Below are 27065 nucleotides of genomic sequence, written 5' to 3' on the forward strand. Positions count from 1 at the left end.
CTTCCCAGGCTCTCAACTCTGTTCAGCAGAATGCAGGTCGTTTTTATTCTATTAGCTAAATTCCCTACCCATTTATGTAGCACATACACAATGCTGCAACTAAGATGTGTAAGGATATTTGAGTAATGTCCTGTAAATAGAAAATAAATGTGTATTTAACAGGGCCTCTGTCCAGACTGTGGCCCAAGGATGCAGATTTGCCCCAGCTTGTTGTGTTAGTTGCCAACAGGGGTTATGAACAGTCCTGAGGCAGGAGGCTCTGTCCACACCCCAGGGTCCTGGGATGAGACTCACTCTGGGCTCCTGAGACGTGCCTGAGTCCACAGGACACAGCACAGTCTGACCCCCGAGTCACACTATCCCAGGCTGCTGTGGCTTGCTCATTGCTGGTCCTTCCATCCTTCTAGGACACCCCCCCTCTGTTCCTGTTAAGATCCAGGAAAGGACAGGACATGCCACCCCACCCCAGCACTGGAAGACTGTAGGAAAACACTGGCCCCAGAGTATAAAGCCTGCCCAGGGTGGGGGGCAGCCCATGGTCCCCAGCTCTGGCCACTTGGGGTCTCTCCTGAAGGTCTCTGCCAGTGGGGGGGAGAGCTCTGCCCTTTTGATGCTCTCATCTGATTGTGGACAAACGGCCTCCCTGTCCCTCTCCAAAACAGAGCGAAGAAAAACATTTTTTAAGGAAAGAGACCTCAATAGGTGACTTTACAAGTGGGACATCAAAGATCTGGAGCTCTGACCTCAGCTCCACTGCACTGTGGGCCTTTACGCCTCACTTCCCTCATCCATGAAATGGGAATAGAAATGACTCCTTCCTGTTTTCCAATAAAGTGCTGCCCAGAATGGATAGCTTATTTATTTATTTATTGAACCCAGATGTGGTGGAAAAGCAGCATATCACAGCAGAGGAGGGGCCTGTTCCGGGGAGTAGGGAGCAGGCAGACAAGCAACTGCGCTAATCGGCGGGCCACTGCGTCTGAGGGACACCTGCCAAATTGCCCCAAGCAAGACGGAGGAAAAGGCAGACATTATTCTTTATAAATAAAACGTTCTTTTGCATCATATTCACATTAGAAAAATATACAATACTTGAAATAGACCTTCTTTGGGTAAAATACAAAGAAATCTAGGGCTGCGTTTCTGATTTCACTGTGAGGGCTCTGCCTCCATGATTTCTAGAGGAGCCCCTTCTAGGGGGCCCGTCTGCAGGGCGTCTGTCACTATGACAACATGCTCCTCCCCAGACACTATGGAACCTGGATGGGACAAGATCAGCCCATCGGAAGTCTGAATAAATATCTGCTCCTGTCCCTGAGACAGCAACTCGAGGCACCCGTGGGTAAATTCAAAAGCCATGGTTTCACCAACAGCAACAATGCTCTCCAGTTCCCTGTGATCAGTGGGCACTCCAGTCCCACAGGGCAACTGGTCCAAGTCCCCTATATGGTTCCCCCTGTCAGGGGACAGTGACCTGTTCCCGCCAGGCTGAGGCCCTGGCTCAGGCACAGTCCTGTAGGCACAGTCTACTGGCACGATGTCTGTGGACAAAACTTTCTCCGGCAGGGGGGCTGTGACCTCGGTGAGCAGGGCGGCACAGGGGCGGGAACAGTGACCATTCATGTGGTAGCTGTGCACCTCGATGGGGTTTCCTGCCTCTGTGTTTCCAGACCCACTGGACAGCAGGGGCACCACACCTTGGGTGGATATCAAGGTGCTGCAGCGATCCCGGCCCCTCGGGCTGTCCCCGGCGTTCCAGTCTGAAGAGTGTTCCTGAGTATCCTCTTCGAGGAAAGCTGCCACTTGTTCCTGGGCCAGCATCCTGGGCTCTCCTAACTGAGTGTAAAGACCTGGCCCACTGACCTTCTGGTCCAAGACAGTAGGGTCCACAGACCCACTCCTGGCTTCTAAGTCAGCAAATGCTGTAAGCTGCTGGCCTGCATGTGATACACTTGCATTGCTACCAGCAGCCAGCATTGTACAGTTTTCTTCAGAATGGTGAGAGGTGCTCCCATTCACCCGAGGGCCGAGACCTAAACAGGAGAAACAGGTGAGCATACCTCCATGTGCTGCGGCCTGTTCCCGTGCTCGCCAACCAAAACAAGCTAGTCCAAATTAGTTTTCTCACACACACAAAAAGAAAACATAAACTCTCCTTGCTACTTGGGATTGGCAGCTTCCAGGTATGCATGAAGCTCCAAGAGGAGATACAGGCTAGCTAGGCAGAGCTTTCACTGTTCTCATTGTCTAAATCTGCTCCCCACCCCCACCCCTATCATGGCAGAAATAAATCATAAGTTTGGAGAATTAAATGGAGAAGGCCTCCAACCTGGAGACCTTAGGATCAGGCAGGGTATCAGGCAGGTTTTAGAAAGTTGTATATGTTCAGTGTCTAGCTGACAGGTCTGGCTAGAGGCAGAATAAAAGCCAGAACATTTCTTGTTTTCAAATGTTAAATCTCAGCTGGCACCTAGAGCCAAGTCCCATGAAAGCCAAGCCACAGACGCAGCATGTCCTTGGGACCCACTCCCGCTCTCAGGACCTAGGAAAACCTCAAAGCCTTATGGAAAATGCCAGGGGACAACAGGATGCTGGGAGGCTGGGATGAACTGCCACAGGGGCGCCCAGCCTGACGAGCAGGCTCTGAGCCACAGCGCACGCCAAGCAGCGTCTTACCCTCACTGGCGGTCGGGGCACACAAGGCCAGCGCCCACTGGCCTCCAGTGTCAGCCAACACCTGGGCAGGGTCCTGGGGTGGGGGCCCCCTTCTGGTCCTTTTCACCGAGGCCAGCCTCTCTGTGGTCTGTGAAGAGAAAAGCCCGTCAGCTGAGACTAGAAGAAGTGGGCAAACTCGCACCTCCTCTCCCTGGGGAGCAGTGCTGTGCATGGAAGAAGTCAAACTGCAATTATTCAGCATTGCAGACAGTGACCTGGCGCATCCCCCAGACCACACCCACCTTGATTTCCCTTTTCCGTTGGCCAGCTTCCTCCAGCTCCGCTCTGTCCACATCCCGGCTGGTGTCCCTGGGCCAAATGCAATCTGTGCATGTTTTCCTCAGTTCTTCTGTGATTCCTAAGGACTCGGCAACCTGGGGGAAGAGCCAACACACAGGAGTCAGACGCGTGTCAACACATCAGGACCAGAGCATGCAGTGCAACGAGGGGCCGTCCAACAATGAGAAAAATGAAGATACATATCAAGTTAGAAGGAACAGCTGATAACACACAACCTAAAAAAAAACAGAACCAGAAGTCCTTAGGTCAGCAGAGTAGACAAGGATTATAACAGGGTTTTTAAAACTTTACAACACTCTCCTCAGCCTCATCACAACTGAGTAATGTCAGTCGGATACCAAGAGAACATTCTTGCCTGTTATTCCTCCCTTTTTAAAAAACAGTCCTACCCAAACAACAAATGTTGGCGAGGTTGTGGAGAAAGGGGGACCCTCCTACACTGCTGGTGGGAATATAAATTAGTTCAACCATTGTGGAAAGCAATATGGAAGTTCCTCAAAATGCTCAAAATAGAAACACCATTTGACCCAGGAATCCCACTTCTAGAAACTTACCCTAAGAATGCAGCAGCCCAGTTTGAAAAAGACAGATGCACCCCTATGTTTATTGCACCACTATTTACAATAGCCATGGTATGGAAGCAACCTAAGTGTCCATCAGTAGATGAATGGATAAAGAAGAGGTGGTACATATACACAATGGAATATTATTCAGCCATAGGAAGAAAACAAATCCTACCATTTGCAACAACATGGATGGAGCTGGAGGGTATTATGCTCAGTGAAATAAATCAGGCAGAGAAAGACAAATACCAAATGATTTTACTCCTATGTGCAGTATAAGAACAAAGAAAAAAACTGAAGGAAAAAAACAGCAGCAGACTCACAGAACCCAAGAATGGACTAACAGTTACCAAAGGGAAAGGGACTGGGGAGGATGGGTGGGTAGGGAGGGATAAGGGGGGGGGAGAAGAAAGGGGATATTATGATTAGCATGTTTAATGTGGGGGGTGGGCGAAAAGAGAGGACTTTGCAACAGAGAAGACAAGTAATGATTCTACAACATCTTACTATGCTGATGGACAGTGACTGTAATGGGGTTTGTGGGGGGGACTTGGGGTAGGGGAGAGCCTAGTAAACATAATGTTCTTCATGTAATTGTAGATTAATGATAACAAAATAAAATTAAAAAAAAAAAGAATGGACTAACAGTTACCAAAGGGAAAGGGACTGGGGAGGATGGGTGGGAAGGGAGGGATAAAGGGGTGGGGGGAAAGAAAGGGAGATTACGATTAGCATGTATAATGTGTGTGTGTGGGACACGAGGAGGGCAGTACAACACAGAGAAGACAAGTAGTGACTCTACAGTATCTCACTATGCTGATGGACAAGGCTGCAATGGGTTTTGTGGGGGGGACTTGGTGAAGGGGGGAGTCTAGTAAACATAATGTTCCTCATGTAACTGTACATTGATACCAAAATTAAATAAATAAATAAAGATTTGAAGAAGAAAAAAAAACAGTCCTACCAATTCCAGAATCAGACCTTTCCCAGTTGGTGGAGAGAGCAGTCTGGGAACCCGAGAGCCCAGCTGGACCCCAGCTTCTCCGCTTGTGGCCTGGGTGACCTTGGCAGCCACCCATCTCTCAAGTCTTGGTCTCCTTTTAGTTTCAGAGACTAGGCTGCCTGGAAGGGGTCTGTGAAGGTTAATCAGCTCCCTATGCAAGGCCTATGTCGAGCACCAGATGTAAAAGTAACGATTGACAGCTGTCATCCCTTACACGCAGCCACCATAAAGGGAACACCAGAGAGGAACAGGAAGGGCACAGATCTAGGGCAGATGGAAAAGGGGGTCGGTAACTTGATGCCTACCAAGCTGACAGTGTCGCCTTGCAAACTGAACCACTGTCTTTGCTCCTAGGAGGCTGCATCACAGCCTAACCCCTAAATGGACAGGTCCCTATGGGTGTGCACAGCGTTGGTGCACATCCAAACTGCTTTGTGACAGGATACCCACACTTGTTTAACTGACAGTTTAAAAACATACAGGTGACTCCTGCCAACTGGGGCATCTATAGGAGGCTTAGCAAAAAATCCACTACATTTTTATAATATATAATTTAAGAAATAAGATATAAACATTTATTAGGTTAGATTAAATACTAAACTTGTATAAAGCTAATGATAATGACCAAAAACAAAAACAAGAAAACCCATGTATTATATAACAGTGTGACCAAGACCTCTGGCTCCAGAAGTAACATATTCTGTGAAGCACTAGACCTTCTAAGACAGATTAGGCAAGTCCAACATGAGTTTAACAGAATATCAGGAGCAGATAGAGGAACAGGGCCTATGTATTCTTCCTTGTTATATGAGCAATTTTTTAAATAAACAAGGCACTATTAAAAACCATGGCATGCAAGAGCCTGAGAGGGTCCTAACAGAGTGGTTCCCCTTCACAAAGGAAGGGCTGAGAGCTGGGCGTCCCGGGACTTTGTGGGAGTCAATGAGGCACTCACCAGTGGGACAAGGGGACAAGGACCTGTGTCTCTAGGCTGGACATTGGCAGGGCCCCAGAATGATCTGACCAGATGGTCATGCTATGCTAATAAAGGGTTTTATCCAAAACAAATAAACCACATCAGTTCAAAACCTATTTCCATCAAGAACACAAACATCTAACGGCAGTTTGATGACAATGACATAGAAATGAGAATTTTCTCAGAACACCCACAAATGATAACTATGACCCCATGTAACCCACCACCCCAAAAACCTGCATAAGGAAGAAAATGACACACTCTACTAGCCATGGTATTAGCTGTGATCGGCAGTAAATGGGAGGATTACAATCTTTTCAATTTCCTTTTAGTTTATCTGCATTTTATTTCTGTATTTCCAGGAATAAGCATTTATCATGTTTATATTAAGAAAAAAAATTTCACTTCCTGGGAAAAAGCTGAAAAGAAGCTGAATATGAAGATGTCACTGAAGAACAGCCTCGCTGTGGGGTGGGCATCCTCCTTTGGCTAACTGCATGGGGTGGTTACCTTGTTGTTGTTTATTTCCAGAGGCTCCTGAGAATGCGGCCCAGGATTCCGGAGGTAATCCTGACACATCTCCTTAACCATTTTGTGCAACTCTTCAAACTCCTTGTACACGGCTGGGAAGAAAGGCTTCCCTCCATGACCCGTGTCAACCTTAGTGAAAGGGAAGAGGACAACGTTTAGGCCTGAGGCAATGACAGGAAATATGGAAGGACACAGGGCCTGGAAATGGTGGGCATCTCCCTCCCTCGCCAGCAAGAGCCTGTGTGTGCAGAGCACTGTGCTGGGCAGGGACACCAGAAAGGGCCAAAAAGCAGACCACCCTAGGGTGGTGGCCACCAGAGGGCACTGGGCTGCAGCTCTGAAGAAGGGACAGCCTCGGGAGAGGGAAGGGAAGGCAGAGGCCTAAGGGCCTGCAGGCAGGAGGTGGCCAGGCCTCACTGGGCTGGGCAGCCATGCTGGCACCCCCTGTCAGTGTGGGCTCAGTTGGCAAGGGTCCTGAGTGCCGGAAAGAAAGCTACTGAGGGCTGGGCTGCCCACGGTTTGAACCACCACTTTCTCACCCTCCACATAAAAGTTAACCAGTCACCCAGTCCCTGAGCAACCCGTTAGAAACGCTAAGAAGACCCACCTTTGTCAGAAGAAATTCATACACGGTCACCTCCTGGGCCAGTTGAGGCAAAGCCAGTTCCACCAGAGCCTCCCGGTCACACTGGTGGAGAAACTATCAGAAGAAAGTGTTTGACATCTCTGAAAGCCTGCAAGAATTTCCCAGTAGCCAACAAGTTTGTGCACAAAAACATAAAAGAGAGAAAGTTCCTAAAATTCTTAGTGATTGATCAACTCTCAGCTATAAACATTCTGCTTTATTAAACATCTCGCTTGTTCACCCATTAACCAAGTCCTCTGATCACTCCTGGATTCCAAGTCTGACTCCTGACACCCCTGAGTGTGTCGTGGGCACCAGGCCCTGGATGAGGACACAGCAGTGGGGAAATGAATTCCCCACTCTCAGGGCTCACCAATTAGCACCAGAGACAAAGATGCGAGCAAGTCCCAAGGTAGCCAGCAGTCAGGAGACCCGAGCCGAACCATGGATGGGAGAAGAGAGGGGATGACAGAGAGGCTGCGTGTGGGAGGGGGGATGCGGGGGGGGGGGAGGCACAGGCCTCAGGACATGGGGAGGGGTGGGGGAGGAGGAGGGAGGGGTCATGAATGGCTCTTGATGCCCAACTGAGCACCCAGTCAGGCCCCAGACGAGGTGTGTGTGGGATGGGAGGAAGGCAGCTCATGGCCTCTGCTGCAACGTGGAAGGTGGAATGGTAGGCCAGACACCCAGGTGGGAAGGTGTGACGTCAGAGCTCCGAAGCTCAAGAAAGGTCTGAACAGGAAGTACAGGAAGGAGGTGGGTGTCAGCAGAGGGAAGATGGTTTGAGACACCAGGATGGGTGAGGTCACCCGGGAGGCAGTAACATGAGGGGGAGCAGAGACGTCTTAGAGACAGAAGGCCTTAGGAGGCTCAGGGAGCTCAGGAAACCGGTAGGTTCCTCCTCTTTTAGGTGGAGATAATAACAACTACAGGATCAATGAAATGAGGTATACCTGGAACTCAGCACGGGGACAAGGGGGTGAGCATGGCTGAGTTGCCCACAGACAGCACTTCTAGATGGCGGCTGTTTGAATGTTAATGAATGAATCAAGGACTCCCTTACCTCCTACTCCTAAAATTAGTCACCCAGGATTAGTTAACAAGCCCAGCAGGAGAAAACATAATTCATCAGGGTTTAAATTCCCCACTAGAACATGTAACCTCATGAAGCTTTCTAAGAAACCCACTTCCTCTCTGAAAACTGCCCCTTCCCCTTGGGTTTAGGAGTTTGGAGGGCCCAGGGCCACCTGTCTCACTAACCTGTTATCTTGCATTTTCTCTTGCCATTTTTCACTTTTTTTCTTTCAGATATGTACCTGTCCATTGCCAAGCAAATAAATACATCCTCAAAAAGACAATCTGGGACAGTTTAGCGGTCCCCTTTTCTAAGTCAATCCCACTAAATTCACTAAGCCTACTTTCAAGGGACTGGAATGGAGACTCCAGGATTTAAACGTGAAACACGCATGTAGATCTTGAAACTTTTTGCAGACAAGTGGAAAACCATTTCTGTTGTTTTCTCAACTGCTACCATGAAAACACAGGTATAGTCATTCTAAGACTTCAAAGGCAGGCAGCTCTTGCTCTACCTAAGACCCCCCTGCCACTGCCAACAGGCAAACCTAGGAGTCATTTCAGATAACCCTACCCTTGAATTTCTTACATACTTCATCCAGTTACATTTCAGGGAAACTGTTTAGTTGTCCTGGGTCTTTTACTTTTAAATTCAGAAACTTAATGGTGACTCTGCATATACCTGCCAAAAAATAAAGAGGTTTGAAGAACAGCATTCTCAGAGTGACGCACCTCCTGGAGCCTGGCTCTGCTCCTTGCTGTGCTCTGCGCCCCAGCGGCCCTGTGTGGAGGGGCCTCATCACTCTGCTCGAGGATGGCTGTGCTGGACTCTGCAGGGCCTATGGAGTAGCCACTCCTTCTAGGGCCTGGCTGTCCCTCTGACCCCAAAAGGGCTGAAACACTTCCATTTTCTGGTCCAGACACCAACGCCTCTTCAACTTCTACAGACTGACCATTCTAGGTATTGGTGCACGCCAAAACGAAAATAAAATAATCATGCTTTTATATACCATAATGAAAACCTTGAAGCAGAAAAATGTCAAGTCAAAAGCAAGGAACTTGCTAAATTATTTCTTCTTTGCATAATCAAGACACATTAACTGTGTGTAATCAATGCATCTTAAACTTTCCTAACAAGATACCCCTTTAAGACACAAAATGAGTTTCAGCCAGGCAGTAAGTCTGAGCCAGTGAACCAGAACCCTGGGGTGTTGCCCAGAATGGAGCAAGAAGCTACTCTTGACATCACTGCCATCTTAAAAATCAACCTGGAACTTGGTCATTCCTAGCTTACCCATGACTTTAATTTTTTTAAATTTTTTATTGGATAAATTTCAAATACTATAAAATCCATACTTTGAAAATTCAGTTAGCAGATTTTAGCATATTGACAAGGTTGTGTAACCACCACCACTAATTTCCGAACACGGTCATCGCCCCAGAAAAAGACCCCCTACCCATCGGCATCATCACTCCTCCCTCCCTCCGGGCCCCTGGAGCCACCTGCCCACTTTCATTCTCCACGGATGCACACAGGCTGCTTGGGAGAATCCTGGACCTGGTGACTGCACAGCTACTTCCTCCTTCCGGGCCAGTGCCCTCCTCTGAAAACAGGACCGGAACACCCCCCTGCCCCAGGACCGCGGGAAGGTTAAATAAACCATTAAGAGGTGTGCGCCTGACATGGCAGCTAGCACGAAGGATGTCCTCCTGACTAAAGGACTTCCCCTCCACATCGTCACTGCAGTGGAGCTTCTGGAGGAAAGCCAGGCCTCTCTGTGGCTTTAAGTACCATGTGGCCCTTCACAGACGACTTGGGAAAGGAGAGACACAGACCTGCATGTCCCTCTCCCCTCCAGCCGTTGGGGGGAGCCAGCTCTGGGACCCCACAGCCTTATGACCCCACTGTTGCAACCTGGCCAGCCACCGTTCCGAAGGCCAGGTGCCCATAGTCAGGAAGTCAAATATCTAGAAGCTGCTTTTGCTGAAGTGTAGGGCTTATCACTGAAGGAAGTGGGAGGCACCTGTTAGCCTGGTGGCACCGTGAAAGTGCGGGGTATGCCTGTTGTCCGCTCCTTTCACCCTCCAAATGTCCTGGTTTGGATGATAAACTACAAATCATCCTGGTCCTGCTACAACCTAAGTAGAGAGGTTTCTGAAAGTTGGGGTCTTACCAGCCATGAGAGGCAAAGAACCTCCTGAAAGGGGCAGCCTGGTCTAGAGGGTGGGCTTTGGAGTCAAGAGGCCTGGGCCTAATTCCCACACTGGCAGAGTCCTAGCCAAGCCTCCACAGGGTTGCTCATTACCCTCTCTGAACCCCACACACCTCATTTCAAGTAGGAGCTCTTGCACCTGCTTTCAGAGCTTTCATAAGATTAAGAAAATGTATGTGATGCCCAAAAGTAGGCATGCAATAAATGGCATTATTGTTACTCTATTATTACTGAGGCCAATGCTACAGAGCAAGGTATGTTTTTGATCTCAACACAGGGTTGTCCTGTGGTTCTGCCAGTCAACTTCAGTATGGCTCTCCTGGGCCCAGAACACCTGTCCAGGCCCCAGAGAGCTGATCTGTCAGCCAGCAGCCCCAGGCTCCCCTCCCCCGGCTGGGAGCAGGTCGGCTTGCATTTCAGCGTTTTCCAAGTCACTAAGTCAAGCTGCCCCTGAGTAGTCAGTAACTCCAAGGCTGGTTTCTCTAGGTAATTTCTCAGAAACTACAAATATCAGCTGGCCAGAAGCACAGACACAGGAACAGCCAATAAGTCAAAGGAAACGGAAGAAAAGAGGTTAAAGCAAGATGGGATGAGGGCAGAGGGCTGCCGCTTGTTAAAGTGACCCATCTGCTATTTCTAAAATAACACCATGCACACAACACGTTCAAGAACTTTAAACTGCAGTGAACATATTGTGACGTGGTGATGCAAACTCACGTGACTAGAACCGCTTTGTCTGACTGCAGGCAGCAGGAGGGGCAAAACAGGGAGAGTGTGCCAAGCAGCGCGTTACTGCTGGTGCTCCGGGGAGCACCCCATGGCTGCTGCCCCCCACGGACCTCTCCCAACCCAGTTCTATCTGCACCAGCCCAGAGTGCTCTGCTATGAGTTTCACCGACCAGATCTAAAGAATCGGGGGATGTTCCTCTCGTGTGCGCTCGGTATGTTACGTTATCCCAGACAGAAGACACGCAGCCCCTGACGTCCGGCAGCAGCGCAGACAACGGCAGGGGTCATGGATCCCTCCAGGACCTTGGCTCTGCTTCAGCCTTCGCCTGAACCCCATCGGACACTGTAAGGTTAACCTAAGGGTGACGGGCTGGAGCAAGGACACTGCAGCAAACAGCAACGTTACCTGCAGGCCACCCCATGCTGACCCAGCCCCTTCCTCACTGACGAGAGCTGGCGGGGAGAGCCTGGGAGACGTCAGGCTAACAGTCCTGCCCTTGGCACGGCCCCGGATCACGCTGCCGTTGGCCTTCTCAGACTGCAGCATCTCAGGTTCCAGCTGGCCATGGCCCGGATGCAGCTTTAAATGCCGGGCCAGTCCTCCCTTTCCAATGTATGACTTCTCACAGGTCTGACACTTAAACATTTTGGGCCTCAGAGAGCAGCCCGATACATCAAAGAGCGCCTTCTTTTCTCTCTGCTCTTCATCTTCTTCCACACTCAGTTCTGAATAATCATCAGAATCCGACAGGTGACTGTCAGCCAAATCCTCCGTTTTTATGAATATATAGTCTTTAGTTTTATATCTGGGAGGCCGAGATATCCGTCCAGAACGTGTTTTCACTTTTAAAGATTTTTTTAGTTTTTCAGTGTGTTTTGTATGTGAGTTGGAAATAAATAAATTGGCTGAACTGGATGAAACAGATGTTACTGCCAGTGGCTCAAAGGTTGACAATGGGGCCAGCACAGTGCTCTGCCCATCTGGCACCTCACGGGTTGAAGCTCTCTTCACAGGCACTGGTTGGAGGGCAGGCAGTGGCCTCTGTACCAACAACTGAACAGGAGGCTGAGGTGAGTTACTCAGGAGACACAGCTGTGGCCCGGTGCTCAGGAGGGGCTGTGCTCTGAGCAGCTGGGAGCTTGCAATGCCAAGCCCCAAGGCGCTGGACTGCCTCTCTGGCAGCTGGCCCTGTCTGGCTGTCTTGGGCAGGATGGTGGTAAGCAGGGGCATCGGCCTCTCCTGGACTTTCCTGTCTCCAGATGTTACCTTGACACAAATGGCCTCCAGTTGCTTAAATAGAAAGAGAAAGGTGCTATGCTTATCAACATTTCTACAATTTTGCTCTCATCAAAAATCTGAAATTTTTTCTAAATTATAAATACATTTTACATATTAAAAAGTTTTATATAATGTATCTGTACTGTTCAAGCAGTGTTTCTCAACCTTTCTGATGAAGCTACACGATATGGTTTATATCACATCCTCTTTTCTTCCATCAGATAACAGCGCCATGAACCTGCGACCCACACAATCGTTCAAGGTGCTGGGTGGCTCCAGACAGTAGAGTTCCTGGGCACTAGAGGGCGCCACCTACACAAAGTTATTATTCCATAATAATCATTAGAAATATGAACCAGCAAAGTTTTGTAAAAACAAAAATCCCACAAACACCAGAAAGAGAACTAAGTGAAACTGAAAACACCAATCTTCTTGATAAAGATTTTGAAATAAAAATCATAAACATATGCACAGAGCTACAGAAAAATATTCAAGATCTCAGGAAGGACTTCAAGAAAGAGACAGAAACTTTGAAAAATACAGTAGCTGAAATGAAACATACAATGGAGGGATTGAAAAGCAGATTAGATGAGGTAGAGGTGATGGTAAATGAAACAGAACTTAGAAAACAGGAATACAAAGAAGCTGAGGCACAGGGAGAAAAAAGGATCTCTAGGAATGAAAGAATAATAAGAGAACTGTGCAACCAATCCAAATGGAACAATATTCACATTATAGGGATACCAGAAGAAAAAGAATAGAAAGTCTCTTTGAGGAAACAATTGCTGAAAACTTCCCCAATCTGGGGAAGGAAATAGGTCATGGAAAGCCAAGACCTCCCAACAGAAGGGACCCTAGGAAGACAGTACCAAGACATGTAATGATTAAAATGGCAAAGGTCAAGGACAAGGACAGAGTATTAAAAGCAGCCAGGGAGAAAAAAAGATCACTTACAAAGGAAAGCCCAAGCAGGCTATCATCAGACTTCTCAACAGAAACCTTACATGCCAGAAGGGAGTGGCATGATATTGCAACAAAACAGAAGGGCCTCCAACCAAGAATACTCTACCTGGCTAGATTATCATTTAAATTTGAAGCAGGGATTAAACAATTCCCAGATAAGCAGAAGTTGAGGGAATTTATCTCTCACAAACCATCTCTACAGTGTATTTTAAATGGACTGCTATAGATGGAAGTGCTCCTTAGGCTAAACAGCTGTCACTAGAGAAAATAAAACCACAGTAAAGGAAGTAGACCAATTAATTACTAAGCAAATGCAAAATTAAATCAACTACCACAAAGTCAGTCAAGAGATACACAAAGAGCACAGAGTATGACACCTAACATATAAGGGTGGAGGAGGAAGAAAAGAGAAAAAAAAGAACCTTTAGATTGTGCTTAAAGTAGCAAATAAGCAAGTTGTTAGACTGTTAGATAGTAAAGAAGCTGCCCTTGAACCTTTGATAACCACAAATCAAAGCCTGCAATGGCAATAAGTACACATCTATCGACAATCACCCTGACTGTAAATGGACTGAAGGCACCAATCAAAAGACACAGAATTATAGAATGGACAAAAAAACAAGACCCATCTATATGCTGCCTACAAGAGACTCACTTCAAACCCAAAGACATACACAGACTAAAAGTGAAGGGATAAAAAAAGATATTTCATGCAAATAATAGGGAGGAAAAAGCAGGAGTTGCAGTACTTGTATCAGACAAAATAGATTTCAAAACAAACTAACAAGAGACAAAAACATTACATGATAAAGGAGTCAGTGCAACAAGAGGATATAACCATTATAAATATCTATGCACCTAACATAAGAGCACCTACATAAGTGAAATAAATACTAACAGAATTAAAGAGGGAAATAGAATGCAATGCATTCATTTTAGGAGACTTCAACACACCTCTCACTCCACAGGACAGATCAGTCAGACAGAAAATAAGGAGACAGAGGCACTGAACAAAGCAGAATAGACGGACCTAATAGACATCTACAGAACACTCCATCCAAAGCAGCAGGATACACACTCCTCTCAAGTGCACATGGAATGTTTTCCAGAATAGAGCCTCAAAAAGAGCCTCAGTAAATTCAGAAAGATTGAAGTTGTTTCAACCAGCTTCTCAGACCACAAAGTTATGAAACTAGAAATAAATTACGCAAAGAAAACAAGCCCAGAAACATGTGGAGGCTTAACAACATGCTCCTAAATAATCAATGGATCAATGACCAAATAAAAGCAGAGATTAAGCAATATATGGAGACAAATGACAATAATAATTCAACACCACAAAATCTGTGGGATGCAGCAAAGGCCATGCTAAAAGGAATGTATATTGCAATACAGGCCTACCTTAGGAAAGAACAATCCCAAATGAACAACCTAAACCCACAATTAATGAAACTAGAAAAAGAAGAACAAATGAGGCACAAAGTTAGTAGAAGGAGGGACATAAAAAAAGATCAGAGCATAAATAAATAAAATTGAGAAGAATAAAACAATGGAAAGAATCAATGAAACCAGAAGCTGGTTCTTCAAGAAAATAAACAAAATAGATAAACCCCTTAGACAGACTTATCAAGACAAAAAGAGAGTCTACACACATAAACAGAATCAGAAATGAGAAAGGAAAAATCACCACAGACACCACAGAAATATGAAGAATTATTAGAGAATACTATGAAAACTTACATGCTATTAAATTGGATAACCTAGAAGAAATGGACAACTTTCTAGAAAAATACAACCTTCCAAGACTCATCCAGGAAGAAACAAAAAATCTGAAAAGACCAATTACCAGCAATGACCTTGAAGTTGCAATAAAAAAACTACCTAAGAACAAAGTCTCTGGACCAGATGGCTTCACCTCTGAATTTTATCAAACATTTAGAGGAGAAATATACCCATCCTCCATAAAATTTTCCAAAAAGTAGAAGAGGAGGGAATACTCCCGAACTCATTCTATGAGGCTAGCATCAGTCTAATACCAAAACCAGGCAAAGACACCACACACACAAAAAAAAGAAAAGAAAATTACAGACCAATATCCCTGATGAGCATAGATGCAAAAATACTCAATAAAATATTAGCAAACCAAATTCAAAAATGCATCAAAAAGATCATCCATCATGATCAAGTGGGATTTACTCCAGGGATGCAAGGAGGTATAATATTCAAAAATCCATCAACATCATCCACCACATCAACATAAAGATGGACAAAAATCACACAATCATCTCAATAGATGCTGAAAAAGCATTTAACAAAATTCAACATCCATTCATGATAAAAACTCCCAACAAAATGGGTATAGCGGACAAGTATCTCAACATAATAAAGGCCATGTACAACAAACAGACCCCAAATCACACTTAACAGCGAGAAGCTGAAAGCTTTTCCTCTAAGGTCGAGAACAAGACAGGGATGCCCACTCTCCCTACTTTTATTCAACATAGTTCTGGAGGTCCTAGTCACAGCAATGAAACAACACAAAGAAATAAAAGGCATCCAGATTGGTAAGGAAGAATTCAAACTGTCCCTGTTTGCAGATGCCATGACATTCTACATAAAAATCCCTAAAGAATCCACCCTAAAACTACTAGAATTCAGCAAGTTGCAGGATACAAAATTAATACACAGAAATCTGTTGCATTCCTATACATTAATGATGAACTAGCAGAAAGAGAAATCAGGAAAACAATTCCATTTACAACTCCAACAGAAAGAATAAAATACCTAGGAATAAACCTAACCAAGGAAGTGAAAGACCTATACCCTGAAAACTACAAGACATTCATGAGAGAAATCTAAGACACCAATAAATGGAAATACATCCCAGGCTCATGGATAGGAAGAATTAGTATTGTGAAAATGGCCATCCAGCCTAAAGCAATTTACAGATTCAAAGCAATCCCTATCAAAATACCAACAGCATTCTTCAACGAACTAGAACAAATAGTTCTAAAAGTCATATGGAACCATATAAGACCCCAAATAGCCAAAGCAATCATGAAAAGGAAGAATAAAGCTGGGGGGATTACGCTCCCAAACTTCAACATCTACTACAGAGCCACAGTAATCAAGACAATTTTGTACTGGCACAAGAACAAACCTATAGATCAATGAAATAGAATAGAGAGCCCAGATATTAACCCACACATACACAGCCAATTATTATACAATAAAGGAGCCATGGACATACAATGGGGAAATGACAGCCTCTTCAACAACTGGTGTTGGCAAAACTGGGCAGCTACATGTAAGAAAAGGAAACTGGATCACTGTCTAACTCCATACACAAAAGTAAACTTGAAATGGATCAAAGACCTGAATGTAAATCATGAAACCAAAAAACTCTTAGAAGAAATCATAGAATGGAAGCAACCTAAGTGTCTATCAGTAGATGAATGGATAAAGAAGATGTGGTACATATACACAATGGAATATTATTCAGCCATAAAAAGAAAACAAATCCTACCATTTGCAACAACATGGGTGGAGGTAGAGGGTATTATGCTCAGTGAAATAAGCCAGACAGAGAAAGACAAGTATCAAATGATTTCCCTCATTTGTGGAGTATAACAGGCAAAACTGAAGGAACAAAACAGCAGCAGAGTCCCAGACTCCCAGAAGGGACTGCCAGTTACCAAAGGCAAAGGGGTTGGGAGAAGGGAGGGAGAAGGGGTTAAGGGGTATTAGGATTAGCACACATAATGTAGGTGGGTCACAGGGAAGGCAGTATAGCATAGAGAAGACAAGTAGGGACTCAATAGCATCTTACTATGCTGGACAGTGACTGCAATGGAATGTGGGTGGGACTTGATAATATGGGTGAATCTAGTAACGGAAATGTTGCTCATGTGAAACCTTTGTAATAAAAAATATATATATATATATAAACTGCTCATGGGATGGTAATATAACATGGAGAATACAGCCAAAGATTGTGTAACATCTTCCTATGTTGGCAGACAGTAACTGGACTAGCTGGGGTGAGGACTTAATAATATGGGTAATTGCTGAACCACTGTGTTGTGTATTTGAAACCAATATAAGATTGTATATCAATAAGACTTGAATTTTAAAAAATTTAAGCCTTTAAAAAGAGGAGGGACAGGAGACAGGACAGCCGAGGGGTGGTAGGCTTTCCCAAAGAGGTGATCTCTGTGCGGGCCTTGAAGCCTGAGAATTTTTTGCGAGGTGGAAAAGATATTCTAGGCATAAGGAAAAATATCTGTGAACACAGGAAAAAGGGCACTGCATGTTGGAGGAAACTGGAAACTGTTGTGGGTAGGAACAGGGAGGACAGAGCCTGATCCATGAGAGTATGTCCACTTGTTCTGTGCCTTCTGCTCCACATCACCCCCACAACCACAAGGCCTGGGTTCTCCAAGGGCACACTGGAACCTACCCCCAACTCCACCTCTCCTCTTCCAGATTTCCAACTTCCAGATTATCACCCTTCCAAATTCAGTTGGGATACCACTTCTTCAGCAAAGTTGCTCTGACCCTGCTCAGCCATAAATAACCTCTCCCTTTCTCTATATGCAATTAACTCTTTATGTGTGTATCTAGCTTTCTGACCTTGATTAGAAGTTGTGTGAGTCATGTTTTACCTCCTTGGTTAGATTATAACCTCCTTAGGGGCAAGGTTAAATCAGGTTTGCTTTTGTGGCCTCCATCGCACAGCTGCGGCTCAAAGAGTATTCACCGAATAGACCACAAAATTACATTATTGTGAGTGCAGGAAGAATTTATATTGTCCCGATTAGATTAGGTACTCAATACAATAATGCTGCCTAACTCCAAGCTTGCTTTATTTTATGGAAAATGTCACTTTTGGACTCTTTCCTAAGTTGCCACACCAAATACAAAATACTGGCCACATTCCACAGGCCGTGGAGTGCAACCACACCAGGGGACCCTAAACACACTCAGCCTCTCTGAGCATGTTTCCCATCTCTAAAACACTGCTACACTTTGTGTGGCTCCTGAACACTAAGTGGCCCGGCACAGCACCAGGCAGAGCAGAGGCTCTGCACATGGCAGCCACCATCCCTCTTCTGACTCCACACCAGCTGTGCATGGCTTATGCAAGAGGCAGTTGGTTCTTCAGCAAAACATGAGCCAGAAAGCTCATCCAACAAGCCTTCCCTCCTGCAAATAAGGAACCCAAAGCCCAAAGATGTTGAGTTATCCAAGGTCACACCTCTAGAAGTACTTTGGGCAGAATCATACTTGTCTGAACTTCAGCAAGCCATTTCTCCAGACGTGTACTGGGTACAACTCTAAGCAGCCAAAACCACTCAGTCAAAAACAAAAAACAATGGAGATGGTTAATTCTATTCTCTACCTATTTCTTCTATTGGAAGAAGCATCTCTCCAGCAACTTTGGGGTGAAAAGCACTGTTTCTTACGACCCCGGTATTGAAAAATGTGGTTTTAAGATGATGGGAAGGAACCCACTTCAGGAGCTACCCTGGGCCCTCTGGGCTTGGAAGAACTTCCCCAGCGGCCAAGAGCGGGTGACCTGGGAAACAGGGCCACTGAGAAGTGATGCTCTGTAGCAGGCAGGCTGCTCTCGTATTTCACTCATGCGGTGTACGTCAGGCCCTGTGCTGAGGCTGGTGTTACGAACCCAGGCTCCGTCGCTCAGGACGGAACGTCCCGCGTCCATCTATAATGTGCTGGATTGTCCCAGTTCTAAGCCTTGGCACCTGGGCACCTTTCACCTGAGAAGCCCCTACGATGGTTCCTTTTAATCCATTCGGAATCGGCCCCGGTGTCAGGCCCCAGGCCCTCCTCATGACCCTCCTGTCACTCCCAGAACCTGCCTTACGTCTCTTCGACTGTTCAAGGCTGCACCTCCCGCACCCAGGGCAGCGCCTGGAACAGCGAGCTCCACAAACGCGGAATGAACAACTGCCTGGAAGAGGAGCCCTGCGCAGGGGGCCAGCAGGCCCTTGAGAGGCGTGCGGAGGAGCTGAGAGGCTGCCGCGCCCGTGGAGCTCAGTGCGGGGGCGCCTGAGCTCGACGCCAGCGGACCCCGGCCTCCGCCGCTGGGCGGCTCTGAGGCCGCCGAGGCGAAACGGGGGCGCGGCCTGGGCCCGCCCTCCCGCCCGCCGCGAGACATCGGCCGCCCTGCGGGCCTTCGCTTCCCCACGCCTCCGGCGGCTCACCTGAGGGGTCAGCAGGCGCTGCGCGCGCGGTGGCTCGGCGCCCGGGCCCCGCTGCAAGGCCGCCTGCTGGGCCACGTTCCGCAGCCGCTGCGCCGCGTCCTGCAGCACGAAGGGCGGCGGCTCGGCAGGCAGCCGCGCCTTCGCCACCTGCTCCAGGACCCGCCGCAGCTGCTCCGGGCCCAGCGGGGCCACGCGCGCGGCGCGGCCGCTCTGGTGGGGGGTAGCCACGCCGCCGCCGCCGCCGCCATCCTCGCTGCTCTCCTCTGCCTCCAATTCCGCGTCTGCCATGGCGGCCGAGGCGGGAACTCGAACCCGGGCCACTAGAAAATGGCGGCTCCAATGTGCGTCACCTGGGAAAGGAGCGGCTACGAGAGCCCCGCAGGCCAAGACACCTCAGAGGGCGACCGCACCTGACCCGCAGGTCGGAGGGCGGAGCCGGAGCTAGTCCCGCCCCTCCGCCTCTCCCCGCCCTTATTTTCTTGTTGCTCGTCAGGAACGTTTTAACTTGCAGATACCGCTCCCTCCAGGAGCTGTCCTGGACCTCTCCGGCCGAGGTCTTCGGGGGTTCCAGGCCCCTGTCCTAACCTCATGCTATCCAAATGTTCTCAACGTCACTGCTTCCTGGACGCGCAGATTCCCGGGACCCACCTCCGTGAGAGACAGGGACCGTGGGTTTAGACAGAGTAGGGTGAGGGCTTCCAGAAAAAACAACGCGAGGTAATCCATGGTGAGATTTACTCTGGCCTGCTGGGGGCCCAGTTTATTTTCTGACTTTACCCAGGTGCTGCTTTTCTTCCTCCAGCCCTAATCAAGTGGTTTGCAACCTGGTCAATTTAACTAGCAAGCCCAAAACAACGTAGTAAAAACAGGAAGGATTCCATCTTAAAAATAAGATTGCATTTTAAGACCCATTAGTTAAAAAGTAAGTCTCTTAACATACTCTTTAACAAAGACAATTACTCAGCCCACCCTGGGAGCAAAGCAGGCAGTCTTAAGTGATATGCTCCCAGACGAGGAAGCTGCTATCCTGAGAGGAAATCAGAGCAGTAAATTTTTTGTAAAGTAATCAAGAAGACTAATAATAAACTTAATGTCTCTTCAAAGATAACCATTTTGAGACCACTTAGCAGGTGTACATCCCTAGCCCTTTGTCTCTCAACCGCCTATAAAACCCCTAGACAACGCACCACCCCGGGGCTCTCTTGTCCCCTCCGGGCGTGAGCCGGGAGCTCTGTCTTCTCCCTTTATCTCTAAATAAAAGCCTCTCACTTGCTCTCCTACCTTGAGTGTTTGTGAAGTTCATTCTTGACTTCTGATTAACAGATCTGGGAGGGGATTCAAAGTGTGCGTCATCCAGACCTTCTGATTAACAGATCTGGGAGGGGATTCAAAGTGTGCGTTTTTTACAAGCAAGTCCCCCCAAGCCCCAAGTTGTTCCCAGGTCGACCCAATCCTCCCTACCCACTCACCCAGTTTTATTCGTCAGAGCCCAGCACAGGGCCCGGCCCAGGTGCACACACAGCAAATGATCGATGGATTGATGAATATGAACGACCAAAGGAGCGAACCTCCCACCCCTCTTGACATTGCAGTCCCCTTCATACCAGCTCTACCGACTCTCTCCTTCGGCCAGCCTTTCCGGATCTTCCCTCCTCTTTATTGTCCTGGCTCTGTGTGTCCTTCCCAGCGTGTCTTGCAGCTGCCGGTGTGTCCACCTATCTCAGCTCGCCTCCCCAAGGAGGGCAGTAGGTCATTAGTCAACAGTCGTTAGGCACCTGTTGGGTGAGTCACCATCTCTGCCCTTGGGGCTGTTCTGGCCTCTGTATACAGAAAGAGGAGGACACTGGCATTTCTGGTACGCATGAGTGTCCAAGAAGGTTCTGGTAGACTTTCTGATAATTTTTCTCTCTACAGAACCATCATTATCAACATAGTAAATATTCCTGTTGCATTTCATTATGCTTCCTGGGGTGTTTTAACTTAAATCATTAGTAGCTCACTATGGATTGGCCAGAGGGAAGATAAGATTTGTGGAATTTGTCTCAATTCCTAAATTTCTACAAAGCTTTTGAAAGAAAGGCTTTCTCATCCTCTTATCCTCAGATGTCAGAAAGATCCTCTACGACCCATAAGCCAAGAACTGTCTCCCCAATCTAGAACACAATACCCCCATTTTATCATCTTTTTGAACCTGTCAGGAAGGAAAAACTTTTACTCTATCCTCTTAGATTCAGTCTTTGGGGACCTGTGAATTAAACTGAAAAGCACAAGATTCAGTCTTTGGGGACCTGTGAATTAAACTGAAAAGCACAGATTAACAAGAGAAAAGACATGGGAACCCTCCTACACTGTTGGGGGAGAAGTAAGTTGATGCAGCCACTGTGGAAAGCAGTATGGATGTTCTTCAAAAAACTAAAAATAGAAATACCATAGGATCCAGCAATTCCACTTCTAGGAATTTACCCAAAGAACACAAAACCCCTGACTCAAAAAGATATATGCACCTGTATGTTTATCACAGATCACTTATAATAGCCAGGCTACAGAAGCAACCTAAGTGTCCGTCAACAGATGAATGGATAAAGAAAATGTGGTACATACACGCAATGGAATATTACTCAGCCATAAGAAAACAAATCTTACCATCTGCAACAACATGGATGGAGCTAGAGGGTATTATGCTAAGCGAAATAAGCCAGGTAGAGAAAGACAAATACCATATGATTTCACTTACTTGTGGAATATAAAAACAATACAAAACAAAAAGAACAAACTAGCGGTAGACTCGTAGACACTGAGCAGTGACTGGTGCTTACCACGGGGAAGGGGTTGTGGCATGTGGGTAGGGAGGGTGAGGGGATGGATTAAAGAAGGACAAAAATTCTCAACCGTAGTATAAGCTGGTCACGGGGATGGTAGTACAGCATGGAGAATATAGACAATGATTCTGTAACATCTTCCTATGTTGACAGATAGTAACTGCACTGTGGGGTTGAGGATTTAGTAATATGGTTAACTCTTGAACCACTGTGTTGTACACTTGAAACCAGTATAAGACTGTGTATCAATGACACCTCAATAAATATGTATATATATATGAATGAGGTGATCATATGCTACCCTAACAGGGAATTGAAGGGGTAGAAGGGCACTTATGGGAAAACAAATGACTTTTAGGAAAAATAAACAGACTCTTACCAGAGCAGATGATATGATAGTTTTGTGACAATGCCTGCACAGGTGTGATGCCAACTTCTCTTCAGGCAAGAGAGACGACTTAGGACAATTGAATTCTTTTGAGTTCTCTGGGGAGGCTCTGCTTTTAGGCAGATAAGACTTTCCAGGAACTCAAATGCCTTCTGCTCAAAATAATTTTTATGCTGCACAGGCATATTCTGGGCCTCTTCAAGCCCTTATTTAGGGAAGCATGTGCTCTGAGGGCAGCAGTCTCCTCTGACTCCACTGCCGGTCCCTGCATCTAACAAGATGCTTGGCGCATACATCCAAGGTGTGAGTGCCATCCAACACATGTACAGGTGTCTGTTGAAGGTGTCACTAGCCCCAGGTTCTCTTAATAACAATGCTTCCATCACTAGCACTTAGTGAGCAATTTTACTACGCGGTGAGCACTTGCAAAGGCTTTGCCCCTGTGGTCTGTAGACTGGAGCTGTTACTGATTTAAGTCACAACTTAAAACATATTTGAGAAAAGAACGGATGATTTTCTAGACGTTCTCACTGGAGACTTTTCCAACATGGCTGGAGCCCCTGCTGGACCCTTCCATAAAATGGCATTGACCCTAAAAACACTGGTTTTCACGTTAAACACACCTAATCACGCCTGGAGACTTGAACCACGAGGGAGAAATCCATGCAACTGTCCTTTGGCTGCGAACTGCGGAACCCAGAGGTAGAGATATGAAGCCTACAATCTCTCTGAAAAGTAAGAGTAGCTAGGGGTTTCCCGATGCCTCCGCATCCAGAACCTCCCTAGAATCATGGTAGTCGTTGGCTGGCCACTGTCAGCACGCGTGCTGGCATCTGTGTCTCTCCTTTGCTGTGTTGCACCCTGCCTAGAGCCGTGCCAGGCGTGCAGTGCAGAAGTACTTTTGAAATGAATAAACTCCAGGCCTGGAGTTTTAACTCTAAGAACTAGATGAAAAGTGGGGTCTCCACCGAGGGCCCTCAGAAGCTCTGCATTAGGAGGCAAAGGTAGATAGCATCCGAGCGCATCCTACATACAGACTTTGCGCCGGACTGCGGCCGTGCAGCGCCGGGACCCGGGGAGGGAACTTCCGCGTAACCTGAGGTTTCTCGCCGCAGGCGGCCTGCAATTTAGAGGTTGAGTATCTCCAAGAATTCCGCAGTTCTCTCCGGTCTGCGCGCTGTTCACAGTCCTCCAAAGGCATATATTTTCAAAAAGAGTTGTGAAATGATTGTAGAGATAGGGAGGAAAACAAGTCTCTTGGCCCGTACGGGGATCGAACCCGCGACCTTGGCGTTATTAGCACCACGCTCTAACCAACTGAGCTAACCGGCCACCTGAAACCGTGCTTTGCCGCTGGAATTATGAGGTTTCTAGCTGCACTGGGCCCCGCGTGTGCACGGACTCTCCAGGCTCCGCCTGGGACGATTTTCACCCAGTCTTGCAACCCTTGGCTGCGGGAAAACACGGAGACCCGGGGGCCTTTAAGAAGGCCTATAGCTCCTTAAAGCGAACGGAGGCTTTCACAGGGAAAACTCAAATTACATACAGGAGCCATAGCTCGGGACTACGATTTTCAAATTTTACAGCTCATTTTTATTTACTTTAAATTTTGCAAAGCTATTTTTATTTATCTCCGAGAATCCCTGCAGCACAGAAACTCCATGTGTCAAGAGCTTCTGGTATGGCTGTATAAAGCTATGAAAATAGAGAAAACCCGATAAAGGACAAAGGGCGACCGAATTTCCCACCGCCTGAAACAACGGCCCCTGGGGTCTTGGCATCCTTCCTGCCAATCTTTTCTTGCCCTACAGGTATATGTAAAACATACATGTATTTGGGATTCAATGCAACCTTATTAAAAATAATATAATTTCTTATCTTGCTTTTTGTACTTAATACTCTAACGTAAGCATATCCCTAAATAATCGTAAATGTCATTTTAAATGGTTACTCGGTGTTTCATTAAGTGGTAAGTCATAGTTTTCTCCCCCCACCTCCCTTCTCTTAAATATCTGCAAAATGTCTTCATTTTGTCCTCTCTTGTTAACTAGAACGTGAACAAATCAAGAAACTGCTGCTGTTTGGGCAACCAACAGTACCTACTCCAAAGGGATAGGGTCTGTAAGCAAAAGAGGAGAAAAAATAGGCTGGGAAGACAAAACTCAAACATGTCCATTTTCCTACCTGCATGGCCCCGGGGCCTCTTTGTCTCTGAGAGTCCCTGACCACCTCTGCTGTTGTGGCAGGTGCTCCAGAAGCACCAGAAAGGAGCATCAGCTTTTCACACTGTCCACTCCTCTGGTCTGACTACTTCAAAAACCCCTCTACAGCCAATGTAGCACCAGGGTCCCCTATTGCAAGCAGCAGATGCCAGGTCTAACTGATCTTAACACAACAGGCGTTACTGAAAGAACATTAGGTAGCTCACACCACTACCAGGAAAGCTGGAAAACCAGGTTTAGACAAAGGCCACTCAGTCAACACATACTCATTAACCCTGGCAGTGCCCTAACCCCAGAGAAACAGCGGTAAAACAGACCAAATCTGTCCCGGTGGAGCTCACGCTTTGGCTAAGTGTTGGAGTGAGTGGAGAAGCTTAGATGTTGTGCCGAGTATACGTAAACCATGCTGGGGCGAGGGTTGGACAGGTTCCTGGAGACTGGGACATTTGACTGTATTCCAAAGGACAAGGACAGATAAGCATAGGCCAAAGCGTTACAGAGGCCCCTGGGCAGAGTGAACCACCTGTGATGGCAGCCATTCAGTTCATTATGCTTACAGCTGAATGCCCAGTGACAGTGCCTGTTGCCGAAGTCGAACAGTCTGAAGGGGAGGCGTGGAGCTGAATATATGTACAACTCACTCTGAGAGGACGCCCCACGTTTGGGCATCTGATGTAGTGTGCCACATGTTTTCTTTGGGTGAAATGAGAGAACAAAAAACACAGACAACACAGACAGACAATGGCTGCAGCCCCGATGTGGCGCAGCACCTTTATTTTTATACTGCCTTTCTCGGACCTCAGCCAAGTGCTGTACTCATCTTTCCCATCTCAGAGGGGCACAGGCCAGAGCACCTTGTTGATTTTCTTAGGAACTGCCTGGTAAGCAGTGGCGGTGTTTTCACACATCCTCAAGGTCTCCCTATTTCCAGAGAGAGGAGTCTTGGCTTGTCTTCGAGGACAAGATATGTTTTTGTGGGCAGATAACTTCCAAGGGCTGCACCGGTTGTTCTCAAGCTGGTGCTTTCCCGGGCTGCATTCAGACCTGGGGGAAGGTGCTTTCCCATTCTGCCTTCAAACATGTGAGTGACAAAGGCCGTCCCCAACAGCCCAGAGCCTGGTTACGGTCAAGAATAGTGCGTGTTTAATAAACGGGAGTCAGATAGATGAATGTGCTAATTCCCAAATCACCTTTCCTTTTAAAACAAAGTCTGATCAAGTCATTTCTCTGTTCAGAGTCCCCCCTTCTGCCACATCCCTGACAGGGTTGCCAGATTTAGCAAATAATTTAGTGTAAGTATGTCTCATGCAGTATTTAGGACATACTTACACTAAGCCAATCTTGGTTGTTTACCTAAAATTTAGCCTTAACTGGGCATCCTGCACTTACCTGGCAACCTTAAACTCAGAGTAATAGAACCGAAAGACCCTACCCAGCCGACTCTGTCCCCGCCCCCCTACCCAGCCCACCACACCCCTTCCTGGGCTCGCTCACAGGCCACGCTGCTGCCCTGGGGCTTCTGCACTTCGGTTCCCTCTGCCTGGACCCACTTCTCCCCAAACACGGCCGAAGCTCCCTCCCTCATCTCCTCTGAGTCTTTGTTTAAATGTTAAGTATTCGGTGAGGCTTCCCTGACCTCTATTTACAGCTGCAATCTGCAACCTGACTTTCCTGCCTTCTTTCCTCCGCAGCTTGCTTATTTCGTGAGCAGGGCAGTAACGTCTGCGTTTGCATTACGAGCATCTGGAACAGCGAGTGGCACATAGCAGGTGTTCGATCAAGGAATGTCGAATGAGGCGAAGTTGGTCATCCACTAGAGGTCTAGCACGGACACTCGTCAAGCAGAGGCCAAGGCCGGATTCTGAGTGCGCCAGCCGAATCTCGCGGGCGGGCGTGGGCAGGACGCGCCGGGTCAAGGCTGCCCCCGGGGCGGGGTGGGGGACCCGCGGTCGTGGAGACGCAGTGACAGATAGAGGCGATAGGGGGCACCCGAGAGCTACAGGTCTGTTCAGAGTGCGGGGCTTGCAGAGCTGTATTCTGACTTCATTGCAAAGCTCGGGCCTGTTCTCGCTCCATCTTCGGTGCTTCCTAGACAAGAAGTTCTCATTTTCATTATTTGAGTTAGGAAAGCGCCAACTCATACATGATCCGAATTAAAAGAATATTGTTAGGGCTTTTTTTTTTTTAAACGTCTGACGGGGACTTTTGTGCATAAAGCTACCTTGGATTCTAATTTGTCCTTTTGCTTTAAATTCAACTCATAAAAGCCATCCTGTTTATAAACTGCAACTTGGAGTATAAAAATAAATACCTATTGTATTAGTTTCCTAGGGCTGCCATAATAAAATATCACAATCTGAGTGATTTAACAGAAATTTATTCTCTCATGGATTTTGAGGCCAGAAACATCAAGATGTCCTTAGGACTGGTTCCTTCTG

At 47.1% G+C, this 27065-nt stretch overlaps 1 protein-coding gene and 1 non-coding gene across 4 annotated transcripts; both read right to left on the reverse strand.

Annotated features, from left to right (window-relative positions):
* Positions 1 to 846: 846 nt before the first annotated feature.
* ZNF839 (zinc finger protein 839) lies at positions 847 to 20819 on the reverse strand. 3 transcript variants are annotated; one of them, XM_057488132.1, is made up of 8 exons: positions 20803 to 20819; positions 11136 to 12020; positions 8520 to 8744; positions 6696 to 6788; positions 6068 to 6217; positions 2958 to 3089; positions 2677 to 2803; positions 847 to 2033 (listed from the first exon to the last, which is right to left on the reverse strand). In XM_057488132.1, the coding sequence occupies exons 2-8, from the start codon at positions 11958 to 11960 to the stop codon at positions 1150 to 1152; spliced, it is 2436 nt and encodes an 811-aa protein (XP_057344115.1). In that variant the 5' UTR covers positions 11961 to 12020; positions 20803 to 20819; the 3' UTR covers positions 847 to 1149. The 3 variants fall into 3 exon arrangements, with proteins under 3 accessions (XP_057344115.1, XP_036738443.2, XP_036738444.2); XM_036882548.2 differs by lacking the exon at positions 20803 to 20819 and adding an exon at positions 19199 to 19590; XM_036882549.2 differs by lacking the exons at positions 8520 to 8744; positions 20803 to 20819 and adding an exon at positions 19199 to 19587.
* A 2844-nt stretch (positions 20820 to 23663) lies between these two features.
* Positions 23664 to 23737, reverse strand: TRNAI-AAU (transfer RNA isoleucine (anticodon AAU)). The gene has a single exon. It is a non-coding gene; the product is annotated as a tRNA-Ile (tRNA).
* Between the last annotated feature and the right edge of the window lie 3328 nt (positions 23738 to 27065).

The sequence above is a fragment of the Manis pentadactyla genome, chromosome 11, assembly GCF_030020395.1.
Source record: "Manis pentadactyla isolate mManPen7 chromosome 11, mManPen7.hap1, whole genome shotgun sequence".
NCBI lineage: Eukaryota > Metazoa > Chordata > Mammalia > Pholidota > Manidae > Manis > Manis pentadactyla.

Excerpts from the sequence above, each read along its gene's own strand:
- ZNF839 (XM_036882548.2), bottom strand. The coding sequence starts at position 19,486 with ATGGCAGACGCGGAATTGGAGGCAGAGGAGAGCAGCGAGGATGGCGGC. Across the intron at positions 12,021-19,198 it reads AGCGCCTGCTGACCCCTCAG|CAACTGGAGGCCATTTGTGT; the intron begins GTGAGCCGCCGG and ends TTTCTATTTAAG. Across the intron at positions 6,789-8,519 it reads GCAGAGCCAGGCTCCAGGAG|TTTCTCCACCAGTGTGACCG; the intron begins GTGCGTCACTCT and ends TTCTTCTGATAG.